Here is a 16,078-nt window from a genome sequence, read left to right on the forward strand (position 1 = left end):
CTGACTGGAGATAGGGGGAAGGAGGGTGGTGGTCATGTCCAAAATGGATGCCATTATATCCACACCATGCCACCTAGGGTCTGGATGATTCCACCCAGCAAAAGTGAGGGACGTTGTCTGTATGGGGTCCATGACTGAGGAGTTATTTAGTGTCTGTTCATTTTGTCTCCTCCCTCCAGCTATACCTGCAGGCTCGCTTTACCTGGAAAGGCGCCCGCCTGCTCCGGCCCCTCCTACAGTTCACCTTGCTCATGATGGCCTTCTACACAGGACTGTCCCGCATATCTGACCACAAGCACCATCCCGGTGATGTGCTGGCAGGATTTGTTCAAGGAGCCCTGGTGGCCTGCTGCATAGTAAGTAGCCTCTTGTCCTCCACATGAAAGCAAAAGAACTGTTGCTTGTTAAAAGTTTCCAGTTGGGTGACTAAATCCAGAGCTCCTCATTCCTGCTCTCTTCCCAGTGTCCGAAGAACCATCCTTTCCCCTCTTTTCCCCCCTCCCCCAAAAAAACATTCCCTACCCCATCCCTGCTCAGTAACTAGAACAACTCCTCCTTCCTTCCAGCCTGTGTATATTCTACGGGCTCTGAAATCCTCTTCACAAACACTGGAGGTTTGGGTACATAGAATTTTATGAGTGGAAGAGACCTTAGGTATTGTCAGATTATTCTGCATTATGAGGACGGTCAAGCCAAAATATTGCCCAAGGTCAGCTATGAAGTGATTGGCAAAGTTGGAGTCTCTTGGATTCACAGACACAAAACAGTTGAGCTGTTCTGCATGTTGGAAAATGTCCCCCTATCCGTGTGACCCCTGGGGCTCATGGTCAGTGCTGGCTGGAGCAGCGTTGCTGAAGACTAAACTCTCCCCAGACCAAAAGCCTCATTCAGTTCGCAAGGGACTTGGTTAGGGACTGTTATCCCTAAAAAATGAATGTACTCCCCTTTTGTCATCCTTCCTTGAGCCTCGTAGTAAGCACAATAAAGATAGGACATTCTATCTCTCGGAGCCTCCTTCAGTAACCTCTGCTTCTCCTGCCCAAGGAACATTTTGGTAGGATTCTTTAGCAACCGTAACTAGGCACCTATTTGAATATTATATTATGTCTTCCTAGGCCCTCCTCCTAGGCCAGCCAGAGGCCCTGGAAATAGTGGCAGTACACATGGAGGTTGTATTGTCCTTCCTCCTTCCCAGTAAGGATCACAAACAACAGAGAGATCTAAACCATCTGATTGCCAGCCCTCATTTCTAAACCTGGCTGTGGTCTCTACTCCTCTGTCATAATACCTGCCCCTCCATGTTGCATTGTTGACCATGCACATGTATTACTCCCCCTGTCTTACCACAGCTTCTTAGGGACCTGAGCTCTGGGGAAGCGAGTATGTGCTTGACAAGCAAAAAAAAAAAGTCAGTGACTTAATCTAACCTTTTTTAGGGTCCCTGTAGGGAACATTCTCTTGAAGACCTAGGGATCAATAGGCCTCAGCCCTTGCTCCCAAGGAAATTCCATTCAGGCTGCATATACAACCAGGCCAAGTACACAAAGTACAGCATTGAAGGACTGTATAGACCCTAGGACTAGGAGCTTCAGGGAGTGGGCAGGGCTTGATGGTGTATAGCCCTGTGAGGCAGAGAGGGTGCCCAGAAGCTCAGAGTGGACAAACAGAGGAAAGCAGAACCTGAATAGCCTGCAGCCTTGAAGGGGAAGCCAAACAGACTACTGTCTTGGTAACTATCAAGACTGGTTATCCTCATCGCTTGTTTTTTTCTTTCTTTCTTTCTTCCTCCTCCCCTCTTCCCCTCCCTTTTTTCCTTTTCTCTCTTCCTTCTTTCCTTTCTCTTTTCTTTATGAATATCTATCTAACTGAAGAGAGAAGGGAGAAAAAATTAGGGGAGCAAACCATTCATGAAAACAGCTGTCAGTGTCAAGCTTGTCCTCTGGTGCCCGGCTCTTTAATGTGGAGTGACAGTAAGGGTGGACCCTTGCGTGGAAGGGTAACCCTTTGCTGCCTATGTCCTTCCTTCATTGCTTTGTGCTCAGCAGGAGGGCAGCCCTTGCAGGCCTGCTACTGAGTTTCCTTCGCCATGGCGCCACTGCCCTAATTGGAGTCTCCTGTACTCCCAATTAAAAAAATTAAAAGGTGTGGGGATCATTCCTAGCCTTCCCCTCTTTTATATTCTAGAGCACTGGCCATGAACAATTAGACAGACTATTCCAGAGCACCAAGGCTTATTTTTAAGAAGGGAAATGAGAGGGTCTGACTTTTATCCTGTTTGGCTCTTGTCAACAGTAGCATGGGCACAGGAATTTGATCCTGCTTTGTGAAGCACCTACTGTCTGCTGGCCCCTTTCTAGGTCCTTTGTAACCTTTGTCTTCTTTTAGCTCCATCATGGCATCTCATAGATGAGGTAACTCAGACTCAGGGACAGGATTTAAGTCAGCCAAGGCCAAAGAACAAGTAGACAGCTACTCCCAGGATTGAAATGATTCCACCATGTCCTGTGTGCTTGGCAGGAAGAAGCAGTCACTAAGCCAGGCCATCCAGACTTAAATGAAGGCATCAGCTGCATAGACAGCTGCTTCGAGGGTGTCATTTAAGTGTATCGCTGGGACCTTCCCAACCTTTGGGCTGATCCAGTCCTCATTTTGAGTTTCAAAACCTGTGTGTACAAAGTTGAGATAATTTTGGATGAGCTGATGAATATCTTTCCCTATCTTTTGCCCCATATTGCTGAGAACAGTATGGACTGAAACTCACAGAAGGCAGAATATCTTTTCCCATTGAGGAATGCCTAGATTCTATTGCCTGGTGAAGCTCAGGCCTCTGGGTTAAACCAGAGATGATGGTTCAGGGGGAGATATGTGACCAAGAAGCTATCTTTTGAGGATGCTCCTTCCCAGAAAGGGGAGCTGTAAGAAGGATGGAGGTTCTCTGCCTCTACTTTTCAGCTTGATCAGCATCTGGATCATCTTGTGCTCCCTGCCACAGCCTCTATCCTCTGTTGTGCTAGTGTCATGTGGCAGAGGATGGCTATCCCCAGGGAAAGCCACATGTTCCTTTGTTCTGTAGATGTGGTTGTGTTGAATGGTTCTTGAATCACAGAAACATCCTGTGAGGTCAAGAAGTTGGAGAAAGGCTAAGTATGGAATGTTACACACAAAAAAAAGCCACAGGGTACCAACATACCCAGCACCCACCCACTTCCTGCTCTGCCCGTAAACCTCTTGAGCTGCTCCTTGGTGGCCTCCTGTTGCTGGAGCAGAGCTTGGCATAGAGTACAGTGTAGCTTCACTTCATCCCTAGTAAAACCTTGTGTATTAGTTGCCTTTGGTTGCAGCCATAAATTGCCATCAATTCAGTTGTTTAGAGCCAGATCATATTTGTTTTCCGATGCTTTTTAAGTCAGATCTCACAGGTGTTGGCAAGGCTGTGTTCCAGGTAGAGGCTATTGGGTGGATGCATTGCCTATGCCTTTTGCAACTTTCTGGTGTTACCTGCATTCCTTGGCTCATGGCCCCTTCACCATCTTCAAATCCAGCAGCATAGAATCTTCAGACCTTTCATACTGCTCTGGTCTCCATTTTCATTGTCACAACCCTTATGATTCTGATCCCTTTGCCTCCACCTAAAGGTTCTGGGATTACATTGATAGCCCAAGATCATCTGTCTGTCTTAAGATCCTTAATATCTGCAGAGTCTGGTTTGTCAAATAAAAGCCTTGCAAGTTCTAAAGAGTAAGATGTTCCCATCTCTGAGGAGCCATTGCTCAACTCACCACACGTTCCCTAGACTCTGAACCCAGGATTGTCCAACATTCTTCTAATGTTCCCAAGGACTTCAGAACTTCTTTCATGGTTTTTTGGCATATTCTAACAGTTCCCTGCTCATACATCTCTTACCCCAACTAGATTGTGGATACATCAATAACAAAATCCATAGCTTAATTTTCTAGTTAGTCTCTGTGCCCATAAGGTGGCCAACATGCATCAAGTGCTTGATAAGCACTGGGGAAATCATGACCGATGAGTTGGCTGTGGCTTCAATGAGATACTTCCCCTCTGAGCCTAGTTTCCTCATCTACTTGTAATTAGAGGCTCTCCATTTCCATGACCTTTCAGCATAGAGACTTTCTCACTGACTTTATAGAGCTGAGATAGGCCTGTGTTCTCTGGTGGGAGCATCTCCCTGCGAAGCACGTCATAGTGCCCTGTCTTTGGGGATCATGGACTGCCCTTAAAGCCTGCCCTGGAGTTGCTTCAGTCCCTGTAGAACCTTGAGCAACTAGCTATGACAGTCCATTGCTTTTCCCCCCGGTCTGTGGAGGCTAGTGTTGTCATAGTGAGCAGACTTGTCTAGACAAAAGTCACGTGCTCAAGGGGAGCAGATCCAGTTTCCTCTCCCATTGCTCACTAATTGAACCCCTTCCAGAAGAGGAAGACAGAGGAACATGATGAGACAGAAAGCTTACACCATCGACTCAGCACAAAGGCACGGGTGCTTGAGGCCTGACAGAGCTGTGCACCTACCAGTGCGCATGTTCGCAGACGTGGCCATTCCATGATCCACAGCCCAGACAGACTCAGAAGTATCTAGGCATCCAGCCTCTCTCATTTGCAGAATTCAGAACTCCAGGCACACGGGCTGGCAGAGACAGATACAAATACAAGCATTTGTTGGCCCTGTATACCCCTAAAATCACCCTATCAAAGATGCACACTCTACAGTTGGACTCACCCAGCCACTGGACATCAGTTCATTTCCTGTCTAGTAACAACCTGCATAACCTCCTCGCTGGCCTGCTAACAGATGGGGGGAAAAAAAGGAGGTTCTGGGAGGGGTCAAAGGAGGGCTAGGCTGCCATGGCTGTGGGCTCTGGAGAGGAAGCAGCTGCCCCTGAAGTTCATAAACACACAGCAGTCTTTCCTGGTTTTCCTCTTCCCTGGGGTGGGGCCCCGCTCACTGTTGCTCTTTGTGCATTTCTATCTTCCTCCAGGATGCTGGGAAGGGCAAGGGTATTCTTTGTTTCTGCCCCAGGGTGGTGACCTTGGGAAGAGAGACCAAAGAATGCTAGTGTGAGGAAGAGTTCAACCATGACAAGCCTTGCAAGAGGAAATGGGATTGCAGAGAAGGTGGAATGCACCCGGCTCACAGAGGCAGAGGCAGAACCCTATTCCTGGTCTCTTGATTTGTGCTGAGAACTACTGGGTCTCATCTGTACCGTTTGAATGGCTGATTCCAGTGAAATAGATAAACCAGCTCCCTAATATGGCCCTGCAAAAGCCTAATTGTGAGCTGTGAGGAGGAGGGCCTCACCACCCAGGTAGTGAGGAATACAGATGTGGTAAGAATTAGAAAAACTGGAAGAGGTGACCCCTGAAATTTTCTGTAAGATGCAAAAGATACCAGTGGGAATTCATGCAAAAGGAAGAGCACAGAGACTAGGAGATGAAAGAGAAAGAACATGGGATTGTTGTAAGGTGAATCATCTCAGAAGCCACATTTTAAAATATAGAATATTAGAATCTTTATTATACAGTTAACAGGCTGCAGGCCACCAGTTGTTACAAAGGCCTGTAGCACACAAATACACATAACACAGCTAGGAAACATGCTAAAAAAGAAAGAAATAACAAGAACAATACCAACAAGCCAATTCAGCTCCAGTAGAGAGCTGAATTGGGACGCCATGATGACTAGAGTCGACCCAGGAGACAGAACACAGGACACGATCACAGAGACACACGTGGTATGGAGTTCCTGGCAGCTAGGCTGGTCCAGGCCTCAATAGGTCTGCACAGGGGGCAGATCCTCAGGAAATTCCCAGTCCCAGGCACTAGACTGACAGATTCAGTAACCTATCCACCAAGTGCCTGCCCCATTACCTGGGAGGCAGGTGATGGGCAGAGGTGAGGGGGTAGGAGTAAGGGGAGGTTCCTTTCCCCAGCATGAAGACAAGATGCCAGACCCTACCATCCACCAGGTGGTCAAAATGGCACCGGCCAGACCTGGCCTCCTTACTTCAGGATAGTTTCTCAGGACTGCAAATAGGTTTAATTTGATGGATAGTGGGGGGAAGTGAGTTCAGTGAATGACAGTCACCTGCTCTCTTTTGGCTTCAGAATTGGGAAAATTCTGGGAGTGCCTTTGTCCATTCCCTGTCATCTATGAGGACCCAGTTTCTGAGTTCAGGCTCCTGCGCTCTGGACCTAACATACCACTCCGGTCATATAGCCCACTGTGGGCCTCCTCTTCTTGGTTTCACCTACCATATCTTTCTAGCAGGTGCCTCACAAGGTACAGATCCCTGCTCCTCTTCAGCAGGGCCCAGCTTTTCTCTCATGCTCCACAAATTCTCTTCTTCTGTTTCTGGCACGAACTTCCTCAGTGGCAGTGATATTCTTTCTTCCTGATGGTGGGTGGATGACATAGGATTTGAATGGACTCTGGTAGGTCTGCAATATGCTTCCACTTATATCATTTAAACTCTATAGTAACTATAGAGTAGTTTATTTATTATAACATTTGCACACAAATACAAGGCATCTGGAATCCTAAAACTGTTTCGTTTTGTGTCGGTTCAGGACCACACAAGAGTGTGAATTAGCCTGGGTCACAGAGTAACAGCAATATGGGAACTAGATCCTGCTGCATGACCCGTATGACACTATTCCTTTGTGTCTGCTCTCAGATGCACCCTGGAATTACAGCATGGACTCTGTCAAACCCACCAAGCCAACAACCACTGAAAGCCCTTTACTGAGGTCAAAAAATTTGTGATTCCCACCAGCTCCCAAGTAGTCAAAAGTCCAGCCTGCCAAAGATGGTTTTTCCTTAGACGGCACTTATAGAACCTGGGCATAAGGGAGATTCCATTCCCAGAGCTTGCTTTCCCCCTCAAAATTCTTCTTTCCTTAATCTGTGAGATTGTTCAGTATATCAGGGAGCCAAAAAGGAATTCCAAAGGGCAAAGTGGACTGGAGTGAAGGCAGAGGGAACTGCAGCTGTGGTCTGTTCAGTCACATGGGGGCTGGACCAGATTTACACAAGGTTGTAATTTCTGGGCTTTGAGCACCAAGATGACTCAACACAAACCATGCCCTTGAGTAACTTGTCATCTAGAAGGGAAACGTGACATCGCATTTAAAGCACCATGCATCAAAGCCTATGGCCTTACCCTGGAATGGAAAGTCATTAAAATTTCAGTATGGGAACCAAAGAGAATAGGAAGTTATCTGTGGGGATGCTGAGGGTACTGAAGGTTACATAGTGTGTGATACAATAATGCAATGACAAAGGGAGACTTGAGCCAGTTTGTTCATCTCTATAGACTCCTAACCTTAGTCCACATAGCAGATAACCTTATATCATACCTGGAATGTTTGATAAGATGTAGATCTCAAGCTACACTCCCGGTTTATCTGCCAGGGGTCTAGGAATGCGCTTTTACAAGAACCACACAGGCAATTCTGAAACAGGTGGTTTGTGGTCTACACTCGGAGAAAATACCAGAAGAAATAGCTCAGTTTCCTTCTACTTCTGAGATTCTAAAATTCCCTGGCTTTTCTAGTGCTGGTGTCTAAGCTCAGTGGGAGATTATGCAAATCTCATGTCTGAGTACACGATGCCTATCTTCAAGGAGTCCACTTACATACTCTCAAGCACTCCAGAAACATTTAAAGATAATTTGCTTGTCATAATCAGCCCTTAACAAAATGACAGTCAAAAGTTGCTGACTTAGCTAGCCATTTACCCCAGCGGAAGTAAAAACCTGACTTCCAGCCAGCTTCTTTTCTTTCTGGCTCACCACAAGGCTCATGACAGCATCAGCCTCTTGCAGCTCAGGGCCAGGCAGCATCCCGGCAGCCCTTGAGGTTGGCTGGTATCTCTTTAGCAGGTGAATGTTGAAGATAAATCATCAGAAGCATCTTTTTTCTTTCAATTCACTGACTCACTCTCCAAAAGAGCCCAGAAATTGCAGGTCTGCGAAAGCAGATCCTATGTGTGTTAGGGGAAAATCCCATCATAGATCCAGCCAAATCTGTGTTGGCTCATTCATGTTCTGTCACTCTGCTCTGGTCTCCAGCTTGGCCTTGAACTTGTGCTAGGATTGTAGGTATGTGTCACCATGCCCAGCATGTCTGTTCTTTTACAGGTTCTTTCTCCTTTTTCCTCTCTTTCCGTATATGGGGTGGAGATTTTAGAAGAGATTTTATTTTATAGCTAGGCCTTGAACACATGAGCCAGTGGTATCTGTTCCCATAGGTCTGTCTTAATTTAAAGAGCAAAGGCTTTTACCAGTACTGTGTGGTTGGGGCATGGTGTGGGAAGAGGAAAGGGTGGGTGGAGCAAGGATGCAAATAGAAGCTGGCAAGTAATGGTGCTAGAACAGTAATGTCAGCTACTCTACCACTTACAAAGAGACTCCCTGTAGATGGTTTATCTCCTCACTTCAGAATAGAGTCCCTCTGGCATCATTTATGTGTAGTCTCACTCTTAAAGAAGGAGAAACCTTCTCCAGAGAGTTTGCATAAATCAGATATTGCATCTGGCCACAGAAGAACTTGACAGTCTTCTGAAGTCACAATCACTTTCCCCAAGACACTGTCACAGGAAGCCAAAATATTAGAAGGTGGAAGAAAGCTGAACTATCATTTTTCCCCTAGCCTAATTATCCCAATGGTGAGAGTTTTTTGTCTCTTTTTTTTTTTGGCCGGTCCTGGGGCTTGAACTCTGGCCTGGGCACTGTCCCTCAGCTCTTCAGCTCTTGAGCCACAGTGCCACTGCTGGTTTTCTGGTGGTTTATTGGAGATAAGAGCCTCATGGACTTCCCTGCCTGGCTGACTTTGAACTGTGATCCTCAGATCTCAGCCTCCCGAGTTGCTAGGATTACAGGTGTGAGCCACTGGGGCCCGGCTGGTGAGAGGTTTTATAGGAACCAGTGTAAAGATTTGTAGACTAGAAAACAGAACTGGCAAGAAAAACATTACTTTCCCCCTAAAACTCAACCACCACCACTACCTCTTTCTTCCCCATACTCCTGCCACCTCTGTCTGCTATAGTCCTATCTGGAGCATTTCAGAATCTATCTCTTCCTCTGTCTTCATTGTGGGTTGGTGATTGAGAACTATGCTCAGAGCCCCAGTAAGTCCACCTTCAGGCTTTCTGAACTCTCCTTGACTCCATTTCCAATTTAGATTCATACACTACCTTAAATACAAGTCTTTCCAACAGGATGCTTCTTGTTAAGTCTTGACAATGATTCCTAGGGCCAAAGGGATGATGTTTGACTTGCTAATATGGCCAAGGGAGGCTTCTCAAGATCGGGCCCTCTGCTGTCCATCTCTATGGATCGTTCTGTCCTTGGCATACTTGGTACCCACAATTTCCAAACATTCTGTCATCTCATACCTCAGTCTATGCACAAGCTGCTCCCCCAGCCTGTATCTGTATATCTGGTCTTCACCGCCTGGCTAGCTCCTCAACCTTCAAAGCTAAGTTCATGTATCTATCTTTTGAGGCAAAACCTTATAAGGCCCGTTCCCACTCCCTCAGTCTGGGTTAGGTGCCACCCTCTCCAGGCTTCTTTAACACTGGCTTCCTGTTAGTGTGGTCCTTAAAACAGATTCATGATTGGCTTTTACCCAGCTCTCTCCCTAACTAGCTTCGAAGCTCCTGGAGGGCAATGAACTCTGCTTTATGGATGTATATTCCTTTTTTATATTCTTGGGGCTTAGCACACAGCAAGGATTTAATCCGTGTTTACTGATTGTGTTTATTCTTTATACAAAAGAAGCCCATTTATAGAACTTAAGGATTCAGAGAAATAAAATGAATAGCAAATATAACCTGGCACTTTAATTTAGAATTCCTCTTGGTATTTGGGTCAGGTTTTATTATTTGTTGAGACTGTGTTTATTGTCTAGTATACTCTTTCACTCAGCAGAGAAGAGAGGTGGAGTAGGTCTGTGGGCTGGAAATGAGTTTATTTCATGGACCTGGATAGCTGGGAATCTGTGTGGAACCTTCCCAACCTGGGCCTCTGGATTCCCTTTCTGGGTGAAGATCATCTTCTGTAGAAAGTGGAACTGTTCCAAACCAAGACATTTTTGCTTATCCTAGCTCTTTTGTGTGTGTGTGTGTGTGTGTGTGTGTGTGTGTGTGTGTGTGTTCTACTATTCAAGCATCAGGAAGACCAAGTCCTGTTTGAATCCTGAACAGACTTCTTTTTCATGATCCCCCAATGTAAATGCATAGCCTCCAGCCGCCGTGGACTCGGAGAACAGCTAGGGATGAGGTTTTCCTGGGCCTGGCTCAACTTTTCATCTTGTCACTTGGCTATGTGCATGTGGTGTTTGACTATGTAGTTCATCTGATACCTGTAGGTGCTTTTTATGCCCATAAAGACTGAGGCCAGAGAGCTTGTTTCCAAGTAAGGGAGAGAAAATGAGAAATTCAACAACTAGCATTTGAGCAGTTCCTAGTGTATTCTGGGCCAACCTAAGTGTATAAGTTTGATATGAGGCCATAAGCTCTGGAGCTCTATCTTCAAGAACCCACCCACCAAGGCAGTGTAGCCAATCAAAGCTTTGGAGACCTGAGAAAGACTTATTCTAGGCCCAGGAATTACTCTTGTGTCCAGAACATTAGAGGAAAACCTACCTTTTGTTGACATAAGTACAAGATAAGAAGGGCTTAGAGACAATTCTTGAGACAATTATTGCCTTTGACTTTCATATTATGCCTGTCTTGCAGTTAGGAACTGAAATCTAATGTGGATTAGATATGAGCCCAGACAACTAGATAGAAGATAAGCCAGTAGAAACTGGGATAGATGGTTCAGAATCTTGAAGGTGGAGGTGTTTGTTTACAGGGTGCCTTGCTATGTTTGTGGGTGCCTTGCTATGTTTGTGGGTGGAATTAGGTCTGGGACACATTCTCTGGGAAGTCAAGGATGTGAGAGTGAGGATCGTGTTTTCAGAATCTCTGCTAAACAGGAATAAGTGGAGATGAGAACCAGTGATGGGGGTATCCATCCATCTTCCTGAGAAACAAAGCAGAAAATGAAAGGAAGGGTAATTTTTAGGTAGAGAAGAGGCCATTGTCCACCCCTGCACCTTGTCACATGATAACAATGGATTCAGTACAGTAAGAAGTAAAGCCACTGGGAAGATAAGGTAAAGTGTGGAGAAAGGCTGGGTTGAGTTGAAAAGTTTCATTATCAAGCACATTGAGCTTTAATCCTATCTGTTGGCATTTCCTTACAATGGGAGCACTTGGGTGCTATTTCTTTCCACTTGTAAAGGACTTCCTAGCAGGGGAGGCCCAGAGCTTGATGGCAAGGGATACTCAGGTACTTGCTTTTTTTTTGTTTTCAAGGAACACAGATTCCTCCCCCTATCCCCACCATCCCTCAGACCTCCTTAGGGAGGGAAGGGAGAGAAGGTTTAGTGTTTTTTCCTTGTGCCAAGATGGTACTTTGAATGGCTCTCATGTTGCCAGTATATTAAGGTGTTATAGTTTCCTGGCTACTATTTCATTTTCTTTTAATAACATAAAAATAACTTAGCCTTATTTACTTTTTGTTAAACAAAAAGAAAAATAAACATTGGAGTAGGTATACATATATAAAATCGAAAAATTCATAGAGAACAGATGGCCTCTATCACAGCTATCTTCTGCTCCTAGCTTAAGTGCGATCACCAGCTCTTGCTGTGACTTCTATGACACCTTGTTGACCTCTCTGTTGCTTCAGAAGGGACACTGAAAGAGAGAGAAAGAAATGGGCTCAACAAGTAATCCGAGACTTTACTGTAGTCAAGGCTGGCTGCTAGAGCCTTAGTGCAATGGAAGTCTTATTAAGAACTCCATTTTCTTCTTGAGAAGGTAGCCAGAATGAAGTCACAGTGCCCTCATTATTGTCTGTCTGTGATACAACTACTTTTCAGTTCAGAAAGATGAAAGATGAGGGACAGTGAGACTCTTCCCCAGTCTGTCCACTTCCACCTCCAGTGCTAGGCATCAAACCTAGGAACCTTGTGCATGCTGGGTAAGCACTCTACTGGGAGTCACATCTCCACTCAGAAACTTTGAAAGTGTTTTATTCCCTGGTTGGAACCCAGCCATGTATTTCCTGTAAAGTTACATGACTGGCAGCTGCCATTTATGATTAGTTAATACAAACTTCCTATTGCTAAAGGGCTCCAAGGGATATCTCCACCTATTTATCTTGCTGTCTAATGCAAAGCATATGTTTTTCCTGACTCCAGTAGCTCTTCAGGCTCTTGAACCTGTCAGCATAGACTTTGAGACAGCAACCCTCTCTGCACCATCCTCCACACTGGCAAGTGGGTGTGTGTCCAGTAAATGTGTTTCAGTGATTCTGAGAAAGATTCACAAGGTCACAGGCCAGTGAGGAGGAAGAAGACTGGGAATAAGGACGGGAGATTTTTTTTTCCCCCTTGACATTTGCTCCCAGTTAGTTGCTGACTCCTCAGTAACAAGACCCTGACTTGTTGACCCCCATTCCATGGTGGATAGATATCATGAGGTTGCCTGGAAAAACTGGTTACCACTGCTTCCTTGCCTCAGCTCCTGCTGATAGGCATTCTTACTGGCTGATCTTTTTAGTTACACCCTGGATTCCTTTGTGAGGAAAGGGAAAGTAATGCCGATTGACAGCTGACTAATTATGACTGGAACTGTGACTTCCTTTGCTAGGAGCTTATCTTCTGTTGCTCAGTGATATTGAGAAATAAGGAAGTGTGGGCTACAGGTAGAGCTTAGAACCCATGTCACTGTCCTCCAGGCCTCAGTTTCCCTATTTGCCCAATAAGAGTGAGACTGTGTGCTCTCTGTGGTCCTTATCCTGTTCAAAGATCTGTCATTTGAGGCCCCCTTTCCCTCATATTTCTGTCCCTCCCCACTTCCCTCTGCCTGTCCCCAGGCCCTGGATGGGTGTTACTCATTTGGATCTCTGATTTATGCTCCTAGGTGTTCTTCGTGTCAGACCTCTTCAAGACCAAGACGACACTGTCACTGCCTCCTGCTGCCATCAGGAAGGATATCCTGTCACCCGTGGATGTCATTGACAGGAACAATCACCACAACATGGTGTAGGTGCTGCTGCCTCCTGAGCTGTCTTTGTAAAATGACTGCTGACAGCAAGTTCCTGCTGCTCGCCAATCTCATCAGACAGTAGAATGTAGGGAAAACCTCTGTGCCCAATTGATTTTTTTTTATTATTTTTAATGCAACACACAAAGAAAAGTCTTAACCTTGTGGCCTTCCAAAATAGGTAGTCTTCACCTATGTGGAAACCAGCAAACAAAAACCCAGCAAACTTAACACCAAGTGCCGGAGTCCTGGATGTGCAATTGGTTTTTAAGAGTTCATGTTCTCTGGGGGTCATGGGCTTGTTCAGGGCCATATGCTCACCTGATTGAGCAGAGTCTGCTGGTCAGTCACCTTGTAGGACCTGAGTAATCCCAGGCCTGGGAGGAAAGCTCAAATTTTTATTGTAAGCACAGGATGCCAGAAACAGCACTGAATCCAGAGCCTCCATAGCCAGGGAGGGCATCCCCTCTTATAGCCTCTGTCCATCCCAGAACCACAGCGGGCATCCCCTCTTACATCCCTCTGCCCATCCGGTTCTGTTCTCTACTGTGTCTTTGGTTCAGGAAGTTTTGTTTTGGTCTTGGAATATAAGAGATGAACCACGTTGCACAGTCACGTGATCAGATCCTGAATCCAGATTTCCCCTCCCCTCCCCACCCCCTTCCTGGTCCTTAGGCCTTTATCCTCTTCCCCCAGCTCACAAATCAACACTTTAAAGATTAGGAGACTCTTTGTGGAAGAGTGAGCTTCACAAACAGCACAATTTCAGAGGAAATGAAGACTACAGGTCCTCATTTGCTTCTTTTGACACATCATCCTGTGATTCGGGGAAAGCTGATTTACAGGATGCTGAATACATCAATCACTGGGCACTTTCACACTTAGAAATGGTTAGACTTCAGTTATTGCTGTCTCCTTTGAAATCCTTGCTATGTACCTACCAGGATTCCCTGTGAGGTCCAGGGATGAGCAAAGGCATGGTCTGCCTCCGGCTGATGGAAAGCAGCTGCTGTTCAAGAAACAGGGAAGGGAAAAGGGGAAGAAAGAGAAACAAACCACCCTTCTAGGTACTCCAAGTCAGAAGGAGCCAGAGTTAGCAGCTGAGCTGATGCTGGCCTGCCAGAGAGGCTACCCTTGACGATAATGGAGTGGAGAAGGTCTTTTTGGGAATTGCTCTTGTTAAGCTGTGTAAAACACTATTGTCTTGGGGTTGACCCCTGGGGCAGTTCTTGGTGGGTTCTGCTGGGCAGAACACATGGGTTAAAGCTCTGAACAGAGTCGTCCTCATCCTCTATCCGTAAGTGTCCTTCAAGCAAGGTCCCACTGTGGGCGGTAGTAAGGGGCCCTCTTTACTGAACTACCAAGGAAAGGAGGAAAGAAGAAATGCAAATCTCTTGGTCTTGGATGCAAATCTCTCAAAGGGCTACATGAACCGTATGACAGACCACGTGCACATCCCACCACAGACTCCGTCCTTTCATTTCAACGTATAGCAAGCTATGATTTTTATATATAAATATTATATAAATAATGTATAAAACCTTAAAAGTTAACTATGTAAAATATTATTTCTGAAACAATTTTAGCTATATCCACTATGATTATAAACTGTGTCTCGACCTGTGTCATTTACTTTAGCTGCTTCAAAAAGCACCGAGTTAATTTTGTTGTTGTTGTTGTTTTTTAAATCTCAACTAAAATATCATAATTCTGTGGTAGCTATCATTTTACAACAAGAGAAATAACTGCAACTAGAGAAAAGTGTATAAAAAAACATTAAATTGTCAGTATTTTTGTAAGGCTCCATTTTTGTAAAGAGAATAATATTCAAAAGACTTTTGTAGCATACAAAGTGAAAACTTGTATCTGCGAAACTATACTTGTATTAAATGTGCTTTTTAAAATAAAAGCTCATAACACAACTAACTAAGGTACTAGACGCCTGGAGTGTTGCAGGGATGTTTGTGTGGAGAGGTGGGTAAGAAGAGGCCTCTCCCAGTGGGCTTGCCTGGGCTCAGGGTATTTGGGCAGCGCCTCCAGATTGTCTCAGTGGAAACCTGGTGTCTGTGATGGAGATACTGATGTCTGAGCTGTGCTTTCATCTCTGATTGCCTGTTTGCAGAGTGAGGCTCTGGCTCTGCTTTCAACTCGGGCTCTTCTAAAGAGCTTTTGTATTCTAAAGGGCTTTTCTCATGGGGGACGCAGGAGCTGGAAGCCCCCCCCCAAAAAAAAGAATAAAAGGAGATAAGGAGTCATACTGTAGATAAGGTGTGCTTGGGGAGCTTATGGGGAGCCCTTCACATCAAAGGAAGGGTTCCTTTGGCTCCTGTGTTTCTTCCCTGGATATTTTCTTGCCTAGAAGAAAAATGGGAACTGGAAAGTTACATGGGCAGCAGACCTATATCCCATCCAGTTCTGCCTGTGTGTTTCTGTTTACCCCTACAGAAGTTCTCAGATTAAGGAACAGGGAATGCTACTGAATTTGTAGATGAAGTGACTTTTCTAAGATTTTCATTCAGGAAGTTTCTGGGCAGTTCTATCATGAGTTGCTGCTATTAGCAAGGTGTGGAGATTAGAAACATTACACATTAGCTTCTCAAAGCCACCTGCCCTTCTAGGTTGTGGCCCTCCTTCTCCATCTTTTAAGACAACAGTCAGGCTGAGCCCTTCTCTACCTTCTCTTTGATTCTTCCTCCTTTTCTATAGTTGAAGGTCTGGGTGATTGCCTGGACCCTTGCATTATCTAAGATATTCCTTCTATGTTAGTCAGCTGATTAGCAAACTTAATTCTATCTGCTATTACATTCCTGTTTGACATACAACAGTGTCCAGAGCCTAGGAATTTTGCACATGGACATCTTTAGGGCACCATCTGTTAATCTATATGGTTCAAACAACAACAAATGTGATGGTTCAGGTATAGTATGACATTCACAGACACTCAAAAAGACAGAGGCTCCA

General features: G+C 45.3%; 1 protein-coding gene across 1 annotated transcript in view; it reads left to right on the forward strand.

Moving 5' to 3' along the window:
- The window catches only part of Ppap2b (phosphatidic acid phosphatase type 2B), a 76,378-nt gene extending 61,335 nt beyond the window's left edge, over positions 1-15,043 (forward strand). Inside the window, exons 5-6 of the mRNA XM_013022288.1 lie at positions 180-356; positions 12,995-15,043. Coding sequence (XP_012877742.1) covers positions 180-356; positions 12,995-13,120 — 303 coding nt within the window. The 3' untranslated portion in view covers positions 13,121-15,043. The remainder of the gene's footprint in view (positions 1-179; positions 357-12,994) is intronic.
- The last annotated feature ends 1,035 nt before the right edge of the window (positions 15,044-16,078 follow it).

Source organism: Dipodomys ordii, unplaced genomic scaffold (assembly GCF_000151885.1).
Source record: "Dipodomys ordii isolate 6190 unplaced genomic scaffold, Dord_2.0 Scaffold61, whole genome shotgun sequence".
In the NCBI taxonomy this organism is placed as follows: Eukaryota; Metazoa; Chordata; class Mammalia; order Rodentia; family Heteromyidae; genus Dipodomys; species Dipodomys ordii.